This window comes from Oncorhynchus nerka, unplaced genomic scaffold (assembly GCF_034236695.1).
Source record: "Oncorhynchus nerka isolate Pitt River unplaced genomic scaffold, Oner_Uvic_2.0 unplaced_scaffold_788, whole genome shotgun sequence".
NCBI lineage: Eukaryota > Metazoa > Chordata > Actinopteri > Salmoniformes > Salmonidae > Oncorhynchus > Oncorhynchus nerka.
The window spans coordinates 176353-196626 of record NW_027040447.1 but is presented as its reverse complement, the minus strand read 5'-3'; the positions used below and the strand labels follow the sequence as shown (position 1 = coordinate 196626).

The 20274-nt window shown below is 46.6% G+C and overlaps 1 protein-coding gene across 3 annotated transcripts in view; it reads left to right on the top strand.

Moving 5' to 3' along the window:
- Positions 1-20274, top strand: part of LOC115115555 (palmitoyltransferase ZDHHC7-like) — a 52275-nt gene that overhangs the window by 23515 nt on the left and 8486 nt on the right. For all 3 annotated transcript variants that reach the window (XM_065016890.1, XM_065016889.1, XM_065016888.1), the window contains 3 exons: positions 2106-2230; positions 5005-5101; positions 10875-10956. In XM_065016890.1, the coding sequence (XP_064872962.1) occupies positions 2106-2230; positions 5005-5101; positions 10875-10956 (304 nt within the window). The remainder of the gene's footprint in view (positions 1-2105; positions 2231-5004; positions 5102-10874; positions 10957-20274) is intronic.

Below are 20274 nucleotides of genomic sequence, written 5' to 3'. Positions count from 1 at the left end.
GGAAGGAGAGAGAGACCAGGCGGTGGGAGGAGAGAGAGAGAGAGACCAGGCGGTGGGAGGAAGGAGAAAGAGAGACCAGGCGGTGGGAGGAAGGAGAGAGAGACCAGGCGGTGGGAGGAAGGAGAGAGAGACCAGGCGGTGGGAGGAAGGAGAGAGAGAGAGACCATGCGGTGGGAGGAAGGAGAGAGAGACCAGGCGGTGGGAGGAAGGAGAGAGAGAGACCAGGCGGTGGGAGGAGAGAGAGACCACGCGGTGGGAGGAGAGAGAGAGACCACGCGGTGGGAGGAGAGAGAGACCAGGCGGTGGGAGGAAGGAGAGAGAGAGAGACCAGGCGGTGGGAGGAAGAGAGAGAACAGGCGGTGGGAGGAAGGAGAGAGAGACCAGGCGGTGGGAGGAAGGAGAGAGAGACCAGGCGGTGGGAGGAGAGAGAGAGACCAGGCGGTGGGAGGAGAGAGAGAGAGACCAGGCGGTGGGAGGAGAGAGAGAGAGACCAGGCGGTGGGAGGAGAGAGAGAGAGACCAGGCGGTGGGAGGAGAGAGAGAGACCAGGCGGTGGGAGGAAGGAGAGAGAGAGAGACCAGGCGGTGGGAGGAGAGAGAGAGACCAGGCGGTGGGAGGCTCTGGTCATTGGAGCGGTTGTCAACTTCCTGGCTGTCATGGCCCTGGCATCGCACCTCAGAACGATGAGACGTCTGTCTCTGTGAGGACGGGGGGGTGACTCTCCCTGCTCTCTGGGAGAAGGAGACTGTCTCCTGGCAGGTTGAGGAGGGACGACAGGGACTGACTCTCTCTGGGAGAAGGAGACTGTCTCCTGGCAGGGTGAGGAGGGACGACAGGGACTGACTCTCTGGGAGAAGGAGACCTCCTGGCAGGGTGAGGAGGGACGACAGGGACTGACTCTCTGGGAGAAGGAGACTGTCTCCTGGCAGGGTGAGGAGGGAGGACATGGACTGACTCTCTCTGGGAGAAGGAGACTGTCTCCTGGCAGGGTGAGGAGGCTAACTGACTGGCTGGCTGGCTGACTGACTGACTGACTGACTAGTGCTGTAGGGACTGACTGACTGACTAGTGCTGTAGGGACTGACTGACTGACTAGTGCTGTAGGGACTGACTGACTGACTGACTGACTAGTGCTGTAGGGACTGACTGACTGGCTGACTAGTGCTGTAGGGACTGACTGACTGACTGACTAGTGCTGTAGGGACTGACTGACTGACTAGTGCTGTAGGGACTGACTGACTGACTGACTGACTGACTGACTGACAGACTAGTGCTGTAGGGACTGACTGACTGACTAGTGCTGTAGGGACTGACTGACTGACTAGTGCTGTAGGGACTGACTGACTGGCTGACTAGTGCTGTAGGGACTGACTGACTGAATCTATAGATTGATGTTTCCTCAGGGTAAAGACTATATAGATTGATGTTTCCTCTCCTCAGGGTAAAGACTATATAGATTGATGTTTCCTCAGGGTAAAGACTATATAGATTGATGTTTCCTCAGGGTAAAGACTATATAGATTGATGTTTCCTCAGGGTAAAGACTATATAGATTGATGTTTCCTCAGGGTAAAGACTATATAGATTGATGTTTCCTCAGGGTAAAGACTATATAGATTGATGTTTCCTCAGGGTAAAGACTATATAGATTGATGTTTCCTCAGGGTAAAGACTATATAGATTGATGTTTCCTCAGGGTAAAGACTATATAGATTGATGTTTCCTCTCCTCAGGGTAAAGACTATATAGATTGATGTTTCCTCAGGGTAAAGACTATATAGATTGATGTTTCCTCAGGGTAAAGACTATATAGATTGATGTTTCCTCAGGGTAAAGACTATATAGATTGATGTTTCCTCTCCTCAGGGTAAAGACTATATAGATTGATGTTTCCTCAGGGTAAAGACTATATAGATTGATGTTTCCTCTCCTCAGGGTAAAGACTATATAGATTGATGTTTCCTCAGGGTAAAGACTATATAGATTGATGTTTCCTCAGGGTAAAGACTAGGTTGTTTCATGTATAGAATAGACAGGACATTGAAGAGTCTCTGAAGCCTGTTTGTGTCCGTCGTGTTCTGATGTTGGTCTGACCCCTCCCGTCAGGGGGCGGTTCCTAAGGGCAACGCCACCAAAGAGTACATGGACAGTCTGCAGCTGAAACCTGGAGAGGTCATCTATAAATGTCCCAAGTGTTGCAGCATCAAGCCACAGAGGGCCCATCACTGCAGGTAGACACCATGACAGAGATGGTATAGATATCTATAGATACGTATCACATCAAGCCACAGAGGGCTCATCACTGCAGGTAGACACCATGACAGAGATGGTATAGATATCTATAGAGACGTATCACATCAAGACACAGAGGGCTCATCACTGCAGGTAGACACCATGACAGAGATGGTATAGATATCTATAGATGCGTATCACATCAAGACACAGAGGGCTCATCACTGCAGGTAGACACCATGACAGAGATGGTATATTTATCTATAGATACGTATCACATCAAGCCACAGAGGGCTCATCACTGCAGGTAGACACCATGACAGAGATGGTATATTTATCTATAGATACGTACTGCAGGTGAGGGATACTCAGTGGCTTAAGGTGTCCGCATGCTTCCCAGACTAAACAGTTTGTGCCTACAGTACCAGTCAAAAGTTTTAGAACACCTACTCATTCAAGGGTTTTTCTTTATTTTTACTATTTTCTATATTGTAGAATAATAGTAAAGACATCAAAACTATGAAATAACACATATGGAATCATGTAGTAACCAAAAAATGTGTTAAACAAATCAAAATAGATTTTAGATTCTTCAAAGAAGCCACCCTTTGCCTTTGCCTGATGACAGCTTTGCACACTCTTGGCATTCTCTCAACCAGCTTCATGAGGTAGTCACCTGGAATGCATTTCAATTAACAGGTGTGCCTTGTTAAAAGTTCATTTGTGGAATTTCTTTCCTTCTTAATGCGTTTGAGCCAATCAGTTGTGTGTTTGAGCCAATCAGTTGTGTGTTTGAGCCAATCAGTTGTGTGTTTGAGCCAATCAGTTGTGTGTTTGAGCCAATCAGTTGTGTTGTGACAAGGTAGGGAAGAAGTTAGCCCTATTTGATAAAAGACCAAGTCCATATTATGGCCAGAACAGCTTAAATAAGCAAAGAGTAACGACAGTCCATCCTTACTTTAAGACATGAAGGTCAGTCAATACGGAACATTTCAAGAACTTTTAAAGTTTCTTCAAGTGCAGTTGCAAAAATCATCAAGCGCTATGATGAAACTGGCTCTCATGAGGACCGCCACAGGAAAGGACGACCCAGAGTTCCCTCTGCTGCAGAGGATAAGTTCATTAGAGTTAACTGGCTCTCATGAGGACCGCCACAGGAAAGGAAGACCCAGAGTTACCTGTCTCTCATGAGGACCGCCACAGGAAAGGAAGACCCAGAGTTACCTCTGCTGTAGAGGATAAGTTCATTAGAGTTAACTGTCTCTCATGAGGACCGCCACAGGAAAGGAAGACCCAGAGTTACCTGTCTCTCATGAGGACCGCCACAGGAAAGGAAGACCCAGAGTTACCTCTGCTGCAGAGGATAAGTTCATTAGAGTTAACTGTCTCTCATGAGGACCGCCACAGGAAAGGAAGACCCAGAGTTCCCTCTGCTGTAGAGGATGAGTTCATTAGAGTTAACTGTCTCTCATGAGGACCGCCACAGGAAAGGAAGACCCAGAGTTACCTCTGCTGCAGAGGATCAGTTCATTAGAGTTACCAGCCTCAGAAATTGATGCCCACATAAATGCTTCAGTTCAAATAACAGACACATCTCAACATCAACTGTTCAGAGGAGACTGTGTGAATCAGGCCTTCATGGTCGAATTGCTGCAGAGAAACCACTACTAAAGGACACCAATAAGAAGAAGAGATTTGCTTGGGCCAAGAAACACGAGCAATGGACATTTAGACTGGTGGAAATCTGTCCTTTGGTCTGATGTGAGATTTTTGGTTCCAACCAATGTGACTTTGTGAGACGCAGAGTAGGTGAACGGATGATCTCCGGATGTGTGGTTCCCATCGTGAAGCATGGAGGAGGAGGTGTGATGGTGTGGGGGTGCTTTGCTGGAGACACTGTCAGTGATTTATTTAGAATTCAAGGCACACTTAACCAGCATGGCTACCACAGCATTCTACAGCGATACACCATCCCATCTGGTTTGCGCATAGTGGGATTATAATTTGTTTTTCAACAGCACAATGACCCAACACACCTCCAGGCTGTGTAAGGGCTATTTGACCAAGAAGGAGAGTGATGGAGTGCTGCATCAGATGACCTGGCCTCCACAATCACCCGACCTCAACCCAATTGAGATGGTTTGGGATGAGTTGGACTGCAGAGTGAAGAAAAGCAGCCAATAAGTGCTCAGCATATGTGGGATCTCATTCAAGACTGTTGGAAAAGCATTCCAGGTGAGGCTGGTTGAGATAATACAAAAAGTGTGCAAAGGGTGGCTATTTTGAAGAATCTCAAATATAAAATATACTTTGACTTGTTTTACACTTTTTTTTGGTTACCACATGATTCCATACATGTTATTCCATAGTTTTGATGTCTTCACTATTATTCTACAATGTAGAAAATAGTAAAACACTCATTCAGGGTTCACCTACACACACACACACACACACACACACACACACACACACACACACACACACACACACCACACACAGAGAGCACAGCGGGTAAGGGAAGAGCCTGACAAACCAACTGGCTCACACCGTCTTAACACTGGTTAGGCCAATAGCTTCTCTAGTTAATGTCCATTACTCCTTCTAGTTGGGGTTCAACTTGTCTTTACCATCTAATACATTGTGTATGTGTGTCACTGCATGTATTGGCTCCTGTCTGTCACCTTGCAGGTTGTACAGTCATATAATCACACATTTCTTCCAGGGTCTTTGTCAAAGGAATTAATGTAGGTTTTCCATCTCTCCTCGCCTGCAGTATCTGTAAGCGCTGTATCCGTAAGATGGACCACCACTGTCCCTGGGTCAACAACTGTGTCGGGGAGAAGAACCAGCGCTTCTTTGTGCTCTTCACTGTAAGTACCTTCTGTCAGGTCCTACCGTACCTCAGTGTAGGGGGAGTCCTACAATACCTCATTATGTCAGGTCGTACCATACGACTATCCTACTCTGCCTTGTTGGCCTCTGGAGTTAGCGACTGCAAGAGCAGAAAGAGTCTCTTAACAACAAGGAACTTTGGTCCCAATGAGATCAACATCCGATGAGCTTCTCCTTCACGTTTCTATGGATTAAAATGACAATTTTTTGATCCTACCTCAGTGTAGGGGGAGTCCTTCCTGACTGTACCTCATTATGTCAGGTCCTCAGGGTAGGGGGAGTCCTTCCTGACTGTACCTCATTATGTCAGGTCCTACCGTACCTCAGTGTAGGGGGAATCCTTCCTGACTGCACCTCATTATGTCAGGTCCTACCGTACCTCAGTGTAGGGGGGAGCCTTCCTGACTGTACCTCATTATGTCAGGTCCTCAGTGTAGGGGGAGTCCTTCCTGACTGTACCTCATTATGTCAGGTCCTACCGTACCTCAGTGTAGGGGAATCCTTCCTGACTGCACCTCATTATGTCAGGTCCTACCGTACCTCAGGGTAGGGGGAGTCCTTCCTGACTGCACCTCAGTGTAGGGGGGGGATCCTTCCTGACTGTACCTCATTATGTCAGGTCCTCAGTGTAGGGGGGATCCTTCCTGACTGTACCTCATTATGTCAGGTCCTCAGTGTAGGGGGATCCTTCCTGACTGTACCTCAGTGTAGGGGGGATCCTTCCTGACTGTACCTCATTATGTCAGGTCCTCAGTGTAGGGGCATCCTTCCTGACTGTACCTCATTATGTCAGGTCCTCAGTGTAGGGGGATCCTTCCTGACTGTACCTCATTATGTCAGGTCCTCAGTGTAGGGGGATCCTTCCTGACTGTACCTCATTATGTCAGGTCCTCAGTGTAGGGGGAGTCCTTCCTGACTGTACCTCATTATGTCAGGTCCTCAGTGTAGGGGGATCCTTCCTGACTGTACCTCATTATGTCAGGTTCTACCATACCTCAGTGTAGGGGGGATCCTTCCTGACTGTACCTCATTATGTCAGGTCCTACCATACCTCAGTGTAGGGGGAGTCCTTCCTGACTGTACCTCATTATGTCAGGTTCTACCATACCTCAGTGTAGGGGGGATCCTTCCTGACTGCACCTCATTATGTCAGGTCCTCAGTGTAGGGGGGATCCTTCCTGACTGTACCTCATTATGTCAGGTCCTCAGTGTAGGGGGGGAATCCTTCCTGACTGTACCTCATTATGTCAGGTTCTACCATACCTCAGTGTAGGGGGGAATCCTTCCTGACTGTACCTCATTATGTCAGGTCCTCAGTGTAGGGGGAATCCTTCCTGACTGTACCTCATTATGTCAGGTTCTACCATATCTCAGTGTAGGGGGATCCCTCCTGACTGTACCTCAGTGTAGGGGGGGGAATCCTTCCTGACTGTACCTCATTATGTCAGGTCCTACCGTACCTCAGTGTAGGGGGGGTATCCTTCCTGACTGTACCTCATTATTTCAGGTCCTCAGTGTAGGGGGAATCCTTCCTGACTGTACCTAATTATGTCACGTCCTACCGTACCTCATTGTAGGGGGAGCCTTCCTGACTGTACCTCATTATGTCAGGTCCTACCGTACCTCAGTGTAGGGGGGATCCTTCCTGACTGTACCTCATTATGTCAGGTCCTACCATATCTCAGTGTAGGGGGGATCCTTCCTGACTGTACCTCATTATGTCAGGTCCTACCATATCTCAGTGTAGGGGGGAGCCTTCCTGACTGTACCTCATTATGTCAGGTCCTACCATACCTAAGTGTAGGGGGGATCCTTCCTGACTGTACCTCATTATGTCAGGTCCTACCATACCTCAGTGTAGGGGGGATCCTTCCTGACTGTACCTCATTATGTCAGGTCCTACCATACCTCAGTGTAGGGGGGATCCTTCCTGACTGTACCTCATTATGTCAGGTCCTCAGTGTAGGGGGGGATCCTTCCTGACTGTACCTCATTATGTCAGGTTCTACCATACCTCAGTGTAGGGGGATCCTTCCTGACTGTACCTCAGTGTAGGGGGATCCTTCCTGACTGTACCTCATTATGTCAGGTCATCAGTGTAGGGGGGGAGCCTTCCTGACTGTACCTCATTATTTCAGGTCCTCAGTGTAGGGGGGATCCTTCCTGACTGTACCTCATTATTTCAGGTCCTCAGTGTAGGGGGGGAGCCTTCCTGACTGTACCTCAGTGTAGGGGGAGCCTTCCTGACTGTACCTCATTATGTCAGGTCCTACCATACCTCAGTGTAGGGGGAATCCTTCCTGACTGTACCTCATTATGTCAGGTCCTACCGTACCTCAGTGTAGGGGGAATCCTTCCTGACTGTACCTCATTATGTCAGGTCCTACCATACCTCAGTGTAGGGGGGAGCCTTCCTGACTGTACCTCATTATGTCAGGTCCTACCATACCTCAGTGTAGGGGGGGATCCTTCCTGACTGTACCTCATTATGTCAGGTCCTTAGTGTAGGGGGGATCCTTCCTTTCTGTACCTCATTATGTCAGGTCCTCAGTGTAGGGGGGAATCCTTCCTGACTGTATCTCATTATTTCAGGTCCTCAGTGTAGGGGGGATCCTTCCTGACTGTACCTCATTATGTCAGGTCCTCAGTGTAGAGGGGATCCTTCCTCACTGTACCTCATTATGTCAGGTCACCGTACCTCAGTGTAGGGGGGATCCTTCCTGACTGTACCTCATTATGTCAGGTCCTACCATACCTCAGTGTAGGGGGGATCCTTCCTGACTGTACCTCAGTGTAGGGGGGATCCTTCCTGACTGTACCTCATTATGTCAGGTCCTCAGTGTAGGGGGGATCCTTCCTGACTGTACCTCATTATGTCAGGTCCTACCGTACCTCTGTAGGGGGGAGCCTTCCTGACTGTACCTCAGTGTAGGGGGATCCTTCCTGGCTGTACCTCATTATGTCAGGTCCTACCGTACCTCAGTGTAGGGGGGGATCCTTCCTGACTGTACCTCATTATGTCAGGTCCTCAGTGTTAGGGGGGGTCCTTCCTGACTGTACCTCAGTGTAGGGGGGATCCTTCCTGACTGTACCTCAGTGTAGGGGGGTCCTTCCTGACTGTACCTCAGTGTAGGGGGGTCCTTCCTGACTGTACCTCATTATGTCAGGTCCTCAGTGTAGGGGGGATCCTTTCTGACTGTACCTCATTATGTCAGGTCCTACCATACCTCAGTGTAGGGGGAATCCTTCCTGACTGTACCTCATTATGTCAGGTCCTCAGTGTAGGGGGATCCTTCCTGACTGTACCTCATTATGTCAGGTCCTACCATACCTCAGTGTAGGGGGGATCCTTCCTGACTGTACCTCATTATGTCAGGTCCTCAGTGTAGGGGGAATCCTTCTTGACTGTACCTCATTATGTCAGGTCCTACCATATCTCAGTGTAGGGGGATCCTTCCTGACTGTACCTCATTATGTCAGGTCCTCAGTGTAGGGGGAGTCCTTCCTGACTGTACCTCATTATGTCAGGTCCTCAGTGTAGGGGGGATCCTTCCTGACTGTACCTCATTATGTCAGGTCCTCAGTGTAGGGGGAGTCCTTCCTGACTGTACCTCATTATTTCAGGTCCTCAGTGTAGGGGGATCCTTCCTGACTGTACCTCATTATGTCAGGTCCTCAGTGTAGGGGGATCCTTCCTGACTGTACCTCATTATGTCAGGTCCTCAGTGTAGGGGGGGATCCTTCCTGACTGTACCTCATTATATCAGGTCCTACCGTACCTCAGTGTAGGGGGAATCCTGTAGGGGGGAATCCTGAGAGCTGTGGTGACTGACTATTGCTTACATTAATATCCAGCAAGTGATGTTTATCTATCCCAGCGTCTGTGTGGGTAATAACTGTTTTCTCTCTCGCCCTCTTCCTCTCCACCTCTCTTTCTGTCTCTCTCTCTCTTTCTCTCCACCTCTCTTTCTGTCTCTCTCTCTCTCCACCTCTCTTTCTGTCTCTCTCTCTCTTTCTCTCCACCTCTCTTTCTGTCTCTCTCTCTCCACCTCTCTTTCTGTCTCTCTCTCTCCACCTCTCTTTCTGTCTCTCTCTCTCCACTTCTCTTTCGCTCTCTCTCTCCACCTCTCTTTCGCTCTCTCTCTCCACTCTTTCTGTCTCTTTCTGTCTCTCTCTTTCTCTCTCTCTCTCTCTCTCTCTCTCTCTCTCTCTCTTCCTCTCCACCTCTCTTTCTGTCTCTCTCTCTCTTTCTCTCCACCTCTCTTTCTCTCTCTCTCTTTCTCTCCACCTCTCTTTCTGTCTCTCTCTCTCCACCTCTTTCTGTCTCTCTCTCTCCACCTCTCTTTCGCTCTCTCTCTCCACCTCTCTTTCGCTCTCTCTCTCCACCTCTCTTTCGCTCTCTCTCTCCACTCTTTCTGTCTCTCTCTTTCTCTCTCTTTCTCTCTCTCTCTCTCTCTCTCTCTTCCTCTCCACCTCTCTTTCTGTCTCTCTCTCTCTCCCACCACGCTCACTTTCCCCTTTCTACTCTCTCCTGTTCCCTCTCTCTCTCCCACCTCTCCATTCATCTCTTTACCTCCTACCTCTATCCCTCTCCTTTCTCTGACTCTATAATTACCCTCTCTCCTCCCGTCACTCCTCCTCTCCTTCCCCACTCCTCCCGTCTCTCTTCCTCCCTCTCTCCTTCCCCTCTCCTCCCGTCTCTCCTCCTCCCTCTCTCCTTCCTCTCTCCTCCCGTCTCTCCTCCTCCCCTCTCCTTTCTCTGACTCTATAATTACCCTCTCTCCTCCCGTCTCTCCTCCTCTCCTTCCCCACTCCTCCCGTCTCTCTTCCTCCCCTCTCCTTCCCCTCTCCTCCCGTCTCTTCTCCTCCCACTCTCCTTCCCCACTCCTCCTGTCTCTCCTCCTCTCCTTCCCCACTCCTCCCCGTCTCTCTTCCTCCCTCTCTCCTTTCTCTGACTCTATAATTACCCTCTCTCCTCCCGTCTCTCCTCCTCCCCTCTCCTTTCTCTGACTCTATAATTACCCTCTCTCCTCCCGTCTCTCCTCCTCCCTCTCTCCTTCCCCACTCCTCCTGTCTCTCCTCCTCCCCTCTCCTTTCTCTGACTCTATAATTACCCTCTCTCCTCCCGTCTCTCCTCCTCCCGTCTCTCCTCCTCACTCTGTCCTTCCCCACTCCTCCCGTCTCTCCTCCTCCCTCTCTCCTTTCTCTGACTCTATAATTACCCTCTCCTTTCTCTGACTCTATAATTACCCTCTCTCCTCCTGTCTCTCCTCCTCCCTCTCTCCTTCCCCTCTCCTCCCGTCTCTCCTCCTCCCTCTCTCCTTCCTCTCTCCTCCCGTCTCTCCTCCTCCCCTCTCCTTTCTCTGACTCTATAAATACCCTCCCTCCTCCCGTCTCTCCTCCTCCCTCTCTCCTTCCCCACTCCTCCCGTCTCTCCTCCTCCCTCTCTCCTTCCTCTCTCCTCCCGTCTCTCCTCTTCCTCTCTCCTCCTCCCCTCTCCTTCCTCTCTCCTCCCGTCTCTCCTCCTCCCGTCTCGCCTCCTCCTTCTCTCCTTCCCCTCTCCTCCCGTCTCTCCCTCCTCCCTCTCTCCTTCCTCTCTCCTCCCGTCTCTCCTCCTCCCCTCTCCTTTCTCTGACTCTATAATTACCCTCTCTCCTCCCGTCTCTCCTCCTCCCGTCTCTCCTTCCCCCCTCCTCCCTCTCTCCTTCCCCACTCATCCTGTCTCTCCTCCTCCCTCTCTCCTCCCTTCAGATGTACATAGCTCTGATCTCGGTCTACGCCCTCTGCCTCAGTTTCCTACAGTTCTACAGCTGTGTCAATGACCAGTGGAATGGTAGGCTACTGTTTACTGTTACATTCACTGTGGTAGGCTACTGTTGACTGTTACATTCACTGTGGTAGACTACTGTTTACTGTTACATTCACTGTGGTAGCCTACTGTTACATTCACTGTGGTAGGCTACTGTTTACTGTTACATTCACTGTGGTAGGCTACTGTATACTGCTACATTCACTGTGGTAGGCTACTGTTTACTTCTACATCCACTGTGGTAGGCTACTGCTACATTCACTGTGGTAGGCTACTGTTTACTGTTACATTCACTGTGGTAGGCTACTGTTACATTCACTGTGGTAGGCTACTGTTTACTTCTACATTCACTGTGGTAGGCTACTGTTACATTCACTGTGGTAGGCTACTGTTACATTCACTGTGGTAGGCTACTGTTTACTGTTACATTCACTGTGGTAGACTACTGTTACATTCACTGTGGTAGGCTACTGTTTACTGTTACATTCACTGTGGTAGGCTACTGTTACATTCACTGTGGTAGGCTACTGTTTACTGTTACATTCACTGTGGTAGCCTACTGTTACATTCACTGTGGTAGGCTACTGTTTACTTCTACATTCACTGTGGTAGGCTACTGTTACATTCACTGTGGTAGGCTACTGCTACATTCACTGTGGTAGGCTACTGTTTACTTCTACATTCACTGTGGTAGGCTACTGTTTACTGCTACATTCACTGTGGTAGGCTACTGTTACATTCACTGTGGTAGGCTACTGTTTACTTCTACATTCACTGTGGTAGGCTACTGTTTACTTCTACATTCACTGTGGTAGGCTACTGTTTACTGTTACATTCACTGTGGTAGGCTACTGTTTACTGTTACATTCACTGTGGTAGGCTACTGTTTACTTCTACATTCACTGTGGTAGGCTACTGTTTACTTCTACATTCACTGTGGTAGGCTACTGTTTACTGTTACATTCACTGTGGTAGACTACTGTTACATTCACTGTGGTAGGCTACTGTTACATTCACTGTGGTAGGCTACTGTTTACTGTTACATTCACTGTGGTAGGCTACTGCTACATTCACTGTGGTAGGCTACTGTTACATTCACTGTGGTAGGCTACTGTTTACTGCTACATTCACTGTGGTAGGCTACTGTTACATTCACTGTGGTAGGCTACTGTTACATTCACTGTGGTAGGCTACTGTTTACTGCTACATTCACTGTGGTAGACTACTGTTACATTCACTGTGGTAGGCTACTGTTTACTGTTACATTCACTGTGGTAGCCTACTGTTACATTCACTGTGGTAGGCTACTGTTTACTGTTACATTCACTGTGGTAGGCTACTGTATACTGCTACATTCACTGTGGTAGGCTACTGTTTACTTCTACATCCACTGTGGTAGGCTACTGCTACATTCACTGTGGTAGGCTACTGTTTACTGTTACATTCACTGTGGTAGGCTACTGTTACATTCACTGTGGTAGGCTACTGTTTACTGTTACATTCACTGTGGTAGACTACTGTTACATTCACTGTGGTAGGCTACTGTTTACTGTTACATTCACTGTGGTAGGCTACTGTTACATTCACTGTGGTAGGCTACTGTTTACTGTTACATTCACTGTGGTAGCCTACTGTTACATTCACTGTGGTAGGCTACTGTTTACTTCTACATTCACTGTGGTAGGCTACTGTTACATTCACTGTGGTAGGCTACTGCTACATTCACTGTGGTAGGCTACTGTTTACTTCTACATTCACTGTGGTAGGCTACTGTTTACTGCTACATTCACTGTGGTAGGCTACTGTTACATTCACTGTGGTAGGCTACTGTTTACTTCTACATTCACTGTGGTAGGCTACTGTTTACTTCTACATTCACTGTGGTAGGCTACTGTTTACTGTTACATTCACTGTGGTAGGCTACTGTTTACTGTTACATTCACTGTGGTAGGCTACTGTTTACTTCTACATTCACTGTGGTAGGCTACTGTTTACTTCTACATTCACTGTGGTAGGCTACTGTTTACTGTTACATTCACTGTGGTAGACTACTGTTACATTCACTGTGGTAGGCTACTGTTACATTCACTGTGGTAGGCTACTGTTTACTGCTACATTCACTGTGGTAGGCTACTGTTACATTCACTGTGGTAGGCTACTGTTACATTCACTGTGGTAGGCTACTGTTTACTGCTACATTCACTGTGGTAGACTACTGTTACATTCACTGTGGTAGGCTACTGTTTACTGTTACATTCACTGTGGTAGCCTACTGTTACATTCACTGTGGTAGGCTACTGTTTACTGTTACATTCACTGTGGTAGGCTACTGTATACTGCTACATTCACTGTGGTAGGCTACTGTTTACTTCTACATCCACTGTGGTAGGCTACTGCTACATTCACTGTGGTAGGCTACTGTTTACTGTTACATTCACTGTGGTAGGCTACTGTTACATTCACTGTGGTAGGCTACTGTTTACTTCTACATTCACTGTGGTAGGCTACTGTTACATTCACTGTGGTAGGCTACTGTTACATTCACTGTGGTAGGCTACTGTTTACTGTTACATTCACTGTGGTAGACTACTGTTACATTCACTGTGGTAGGCTACTGTTTACTGTTACATTCACTGTGGTAGGCTACTGTTACATTCACTGTGGTAGGCTACTGTTTACTGTTACATTCACTGTGGTAGCCTACTGTTACATTCACTGTGGTAGGCTACTGTTTACTTCTACATTCACTGTGGTAGGCTACTGTTACATTCACTGTGGTAGGCTACTGCTACATTCACTGTGGTAGGCTACTGTTTACTTCTACATTCACTGTGGTAGGCTACTGTTACATTCACTGTGGTAGGCTACTGTTTACTTCTACATTCACTGTGGTAGGCTACTGTTTACTTCTACATTCACTGTGGTAGGCTACTGTTTACTGTTACATTCACTGTGGTAGGCTACTGTTTACTGTTACATTCACTGTGGTAGGCTACTGTTTACTTCTACATTCACTGTGGTAGGCTACTGTTTACTGTTACATTCACTGTGGTAGACTACTGTTACATTCACTGTGGTAGGCTACTGTTACATTCACTGTGGTAGGCTACTGTTTACTGTTACATTCACTGTGGTAGGCTACTGCTACATTCACTGTGGTAGGCTACTGTTACATTCACTGTGGTAGGCTACTGTTTACTGCTACATTCACTGTGGTAGGCTACTGTTACATTCAATGTGGTAGGCTACTGTTACATTCACTGTGGTAGGCTACTGTTTACTGCTACATTCACTGTGGTAGACTACTGTTACATTCACTGTGGTAGGCTACTGTTTACTGTTACATTCACTGTGGTAGGCTACTGTTTACTGTTACATTCACTGTGGTAGGCTACTGTTTACTTCTACATTCACTGTGGTAGACTACTGTTTACTGTTACATTCACTGTGGTAGGCTACTGTTTACTGTTACATTCACTGTGGTAGGCTACTGTTACATTCACTGTGGTAGGCTACTGTTACATTCACTGTGGTAGACTACTGCTACATTCACTGTGGTAGGCTACTGTTACATTCACTGTGGTAGGCTACTGTTTACTTCTACATTCACTGTGGTAGGCTACTGTTTACTTCTACATTCACTGTGGTAGGCTACTGTTTACTGTTACATTCACTGTGGTAGGCTACTGTTTACTGTTACATTCACTGTGGTAGGCTACTGTTTACTTCTACATTCACTGTGGTAGGCTACTGTTTACTTCTACATTCACTGTGGTAGGCTACTGTTTACTGTTACATTCACTGTGGTAGACTACTGTTACATTCACTGTGGTAGGCTACTGTTACATTCACTGTGGTAGGCTACTGTTTACTGTTACATTCACTGTGGTAGGCTACTGCTACATTCACTGTGGTAGGCTACTGTTACATTCACTGTGGTAGGCTACTGTTTACTGCTACATTCACTGTGGTAGGCTACTGTTACATTCACTGTGGTAGGCTACTGTTACATTCACTGTGGTAGGCTACTGTTTACTGCTACATTCACTGTGGTAGACTACTGTTACATTCACTGTGGTAGGCTACTGTTTACTGTTACATTCACTGTGGTAGCCTACTGTTACATTCACTGTGGTAGGCTACTGTTTACTGTTACATTCACTGTGGTAGGCTACTGTATACTGCTACATTCACTGTGGTAGGCTACTGTTTACTTCTACATCCACTGTGGTAGGCTACTGCTACATTCACTGTGGTAGGCTACTGTTTACTGTTACATTCACTGTGGTAGGCTACTGTTACATTCACTGTGGTAGGCTACTGTTTACTTCTACATTCACTGTGGTAGGCTACTGTTACATTCACTGTGGTAGGCTACTGTTTACTGTTACATTCACTGTGGTAGACTACTGTTACATTCACTGTGGTAGGCTACTGTTTACTGTTACATTCACTGTGGTAGGCTACTGTTACATTCACTGTGGTAGGCTACTGTTTACTGTTACATTCACTGTGGTAGCCTACTGTTACATTCACTGTGGTAGGCTACTGTTTACTTCTACATTCACTGTGGTAGGCTACTGTTACATTCACTGTGGTAGGCTACTGCTACATTCACTGTGGTAGGCTACTGTTTACTTCTACATTCACTGTGGTAGGCTACTGTTTACTGCTACATTCACTGTGGTAGGCTACTGTTACATTCACTGTGGTAGGCTACTGTTTACTTCTACATTCACTGTGGTAGGCTACTGTTTACTTCTACATTCACTGTGGTAGGCTACTGTTTACTGTTACATTCACTGTGGTAGGCTACTGTTTACTGTTACATTCACTGTGGTAGGCTACTGTTTACTTCTACATTCACTGTGGTAGGCTACTGTTTACTGTTACATTCACTGTGGTAGACTACTGTTACATTCACTGTGGTAGGCTACTGTTACATTCACTGTGGTAGGCTACTGTTTACTGTTACATTCACTGTGGTAGGCTACTGCTACTGTTACATTCACTGTGGTAGGCTACTGTTACATTCACTGTGGTAGGCTACTGTTTACTGCTACATTCACTGTGGTAGGCTACTGTTACATTCACTGTGGTAGGCTACTGTTACATTCACTGTGGTAGGCTACTGTTTACTGCTACATTCACTGTGGTAGACTACTGTTACATTCACTGTGGTAGGCTACTGTTTACTGTTACATTCACTGTGGTAGGCTACTGTTTACTGTTACATTCACTGTGGTAGGCTACTGTTTACTTCTACATTCACTGTGGTAGACTACTGTTTACTGTTACATTCACTGTGGTAGGCTACTGTTTACTGTTACATTCACTGTGGTAGGCTACTGTTACATTCACTGTGGTAGGCTACTGTTACATTCACTGTGGTAGACTACTGCTACATTCACTGTGGTAGGCTACTGTTACATTCACTGTGGTAGGCTACTGTTTACTTCTACATTCACTGTGGTAGGCTACTGTTTACTTCTACATTCACTGTGGTAGGCTACTGTTTACTGTTACATTCACTGTGGTAGGCTACTGTTTACTGTTACATTCACTGTGGTAGGCTACTGTTTACTTCTACATTCACTGTGGTAGGCTACTGTTTACTTCTACATTCACTGTGGTAGGCTACTGTTTACTGTTACATTCACTGTGGTAGACTACTGTTACATTCACTGTGGTAGGCTACTGTTACATTCACTGTGGTAGGCTACTGTTTACTGTTACATTCACTGTGGTAGGCTACTGCTACATTCACTGTGGTAGGCTACTGTTACATTCACTGTGGTAGGCTACTGTTTACTGCTACATTCACTGTGGTAGGCTACTGTTACATTCACTGTGGTAGGCTACTGTTACATTCACTGTGGTAGGCTACTGTTTACTGCTACATTCACTGTGGTAGACTACTGTTACATTCACTGTGGTAGGCTACTGTTTACTGTTACATTCACTGTGGTAGCCTACTGTTACATTCACTGTGGTAGGCTACTGTTTACTGTTACATTCACTGTGGTAGGCTACTGTATACTGCTACATTCACTGTGGTAGGCTACTGTTTACTTCTACATCCACTGTGGTAGGCTACTGCTACATTCACTGTGGTAGGCTACTGTTTACTGTTACATTCACTGTGGTAGGCTACTGTTACATTCACTGTGGTAGGCTACTGTTTACTTCTACATTCACTGTGGTAGGCTACTGTTACATTCACTGTGGTAGGCTACTGTTACATTCACTGTGGTAGGCTACTGTTTACTGTTACATTCACTGTGGTAGACTACTGTTACATTCACTGTGGTAGGCTACTGTTTACTGTTACATTCACTGTGGTAGGCTACTGTTACATTCACTGTGGTAGGCTACTGTTTACTGTTACATTCACTGTGGTAGCCTACTGTTACATTCACTGTGGTAGGCTACTGTTTACTTCTACATTCACTGTGGTAGGCTACTGTTACATTCACTGTGGTAGGCTACTGCTACATTCACTGTGGTAGGCTACTGTTTACTTCTACATTCACTGTGGTAGGCTACTGTTTACTGCTACATTCACTGTGGTAGGCTACTGTTACATTCACTGTGGTAGGCTACTGTTTACTTCTACATTCACTGTGGTAGGCTACTGTTTACTTCTACATTCACTGTGGTAGGCTACTGTTTACTGTTACATTCACTGTGGTAGGCTACTGTTTACTGTTACATTCACTGTGGTAGGCTACTGTTTACTTCTACATTCACTGTGGTAGGCTACTGTTTACTGTTACATTCACTGTGGTAGACTACTGTTACATTCACTGTGGTAGGCTACTGTTACATTCACTGTGGTAGGCTACTGTTTACTGTTACATTCACTGTGGTAGGCTACTGCTACATTCACTGTGGTAGGCTACTGTTACATTCACTGTGGTAGGCTACTGTTTACTGCTACATTCACTGTGGTAGGCTACTGTTACATTCACTGTGGTAGGCTACTGTTACATTCACTGTGGTAGGCTACTGTTTACTGCTACATTCACTGTGGTAGACTACTGTTACATTCACTGTGGTAGGCTACTGTTTACTGTTACATTCACTGTGGTAGGCTACTGTTTACTGTTACATTCACTGTGGTAGGCTACTGTTTACTTCTACATTCACTGTGGTAGACTACTGTTTACTGTTACATTCACTGTGGTAGGCTACTGTTTACTGTTACATTCACTGTGGTAGGCTACTGTTACATTCACTGTGGTAGGCTACTGTTACATTCACTGTGGTAGACTACTGTTACATTCACTGTGGTAGGCTACTGTTACATTCACTGTGGTAGGCTACTGTTACATTCACTGTGGTAGGCTACTGTTACATTCACTGTGGTAGGCTACTGTTACATTCACTGTGGTAGACTACTGTTTACTGTTACATTCACTGTGGTAGGCTACTGTTTACTGTTACATTCACTGTGGTAGGCTACTGTTTACTGTTACATTCACTGTGGTAGGCTACTGTTACATTCACTGTGGTAGACTACTGTTACATTCACTGTGGTAGGCTACTGTTACATTCACTGTGGTAGGCTACTGTTTACTGCTACATTCACTGTGGTAGACTACTGTTTACTTCTACATTCACTGTGGTAGACTACTGTTACATTCACTGTGGTAGGCTACTGCTACATTCACTGTGGTAGGCTACTGTTACATTCACTGTGGTAGGCTACTGCTACATTCACTGTGGTAGGCTACTGTTACATTCACTGTGGTAGGCTGCTGTTACATTCACTGTGGTAGGCTACTGTTACATTCACTGTGGTAGGCTACTGTTACATTCACTGTGGTAGGCTACTGTTACATTCACTGTGGTAGGCTACTGTTACATTCACTGTGGTAGGCTACTGCTACATTCACTGTGGTAGACTACTGTTACATTCACTGTGGTAGGCTACTGTTTACTGCTACATTCACTGTGGTAGGCTACTGTTTACTGTTACATTCACTGTGGTAGTCTACTGTATACTGCTACATTCACTGTGGTAGGCTACTGTTTACTGCTACATTCACTGTGGTAGGCTACTGTTACATTCACTGTGGTAGGCTACTGTGTTTCTATGTTTAGTGTAATGGCAGACAGAGATAAAGCAAAGCAGTTCGACACAAACAACAACACAGAGTTACACATGGAGTAAAACAAACATACAGTCAATAATACAGTAGGTAAATATATATATACAGCATGTGCAAATGAGGTAGGATAAGAGAGGTAAGGCAATAAATAGGCCATGGTGGCGAAGTAGTGGTGGGTAGTATATGGGGCTTTGGTGACAAAACGGATTGCACTGTGATAGACTGCATCCAATTTGTTGAGTAGGGTATTGGAGGCTATTTTGTGAATGACATCGCCAAAGTTGAGGATTGGTAGTATGGTCAGTTTTACAAGGGTATGTTTGGCAGCATGATTGAAGGATGCTTTGTTGCGAAATAGGAAGCTGATTCTAGATTTCATTTTGGATTGGAGATGTTTAGTATGAGTCTGGAAGGAGAGTTTACAGTCTAACCAGACACCTAGGTATTTGTAGTTGTCCACGTATTCTAAGTCGGAACCGTCCGGAGTAGTGATGTTGGACAGGCGGGTAGGTGCAGGTAGTGATCGGTTGAAGAGCATGCATTTAGTTTTACTTGCGTTTAAGAGCAGTTGGAGGCCACTGAAGGAGAGTTGTATGGCATTGAAGCTCGTCTGGAGGTTAGTTAATTAACACAGTGTCCAAAGAAGGGCCAGAGTTATACAGGATGGTGTCGTCTGCTTAGAGGTGGATCAGAGAATCACCAGCAGCAAGAGCGGCATCATTGATGTATACAGAGAAGAGAGTCGACCCGAGAATTGAACCCTGTGCCACCCCCATAGAGACTGCCAGAGGTCTGGACAACAGGCCCTCCGATTTGACACACTGAACTCTATCTGAGAAGTAGTTGGTGAACCAGGCGAGGCAGTCATTTGAGAAGCCAAGGCTGTTGTCTGCCGATAAGAATGTTGTGATTGACAGAGTCGAAAGCTGCAGTATTGTCTCTTATCGACGGTTATGATATCGTTTATGATATCGTTTAGGGTGTGACTGAGGTGCACCCATGACCAGCTCTGAAACCAGATTGCATAACGGAGAAGATACGGTGGGATTTGAAATGGTCGGTAATCTGTTTGTTGACTTGGCTTTCGAAGACCTTAGAAAGGCAGGGTAGGATAGAGTCGGTCTGTAGCAGTTTGGGTCCCCCTTTGAACAGGGGGATGACCGCATTTCTATCTTGTCGAAAAATGTTATAGTTAGGGATGGGAATGTCAGGGTTTTTGGTGGCCTTC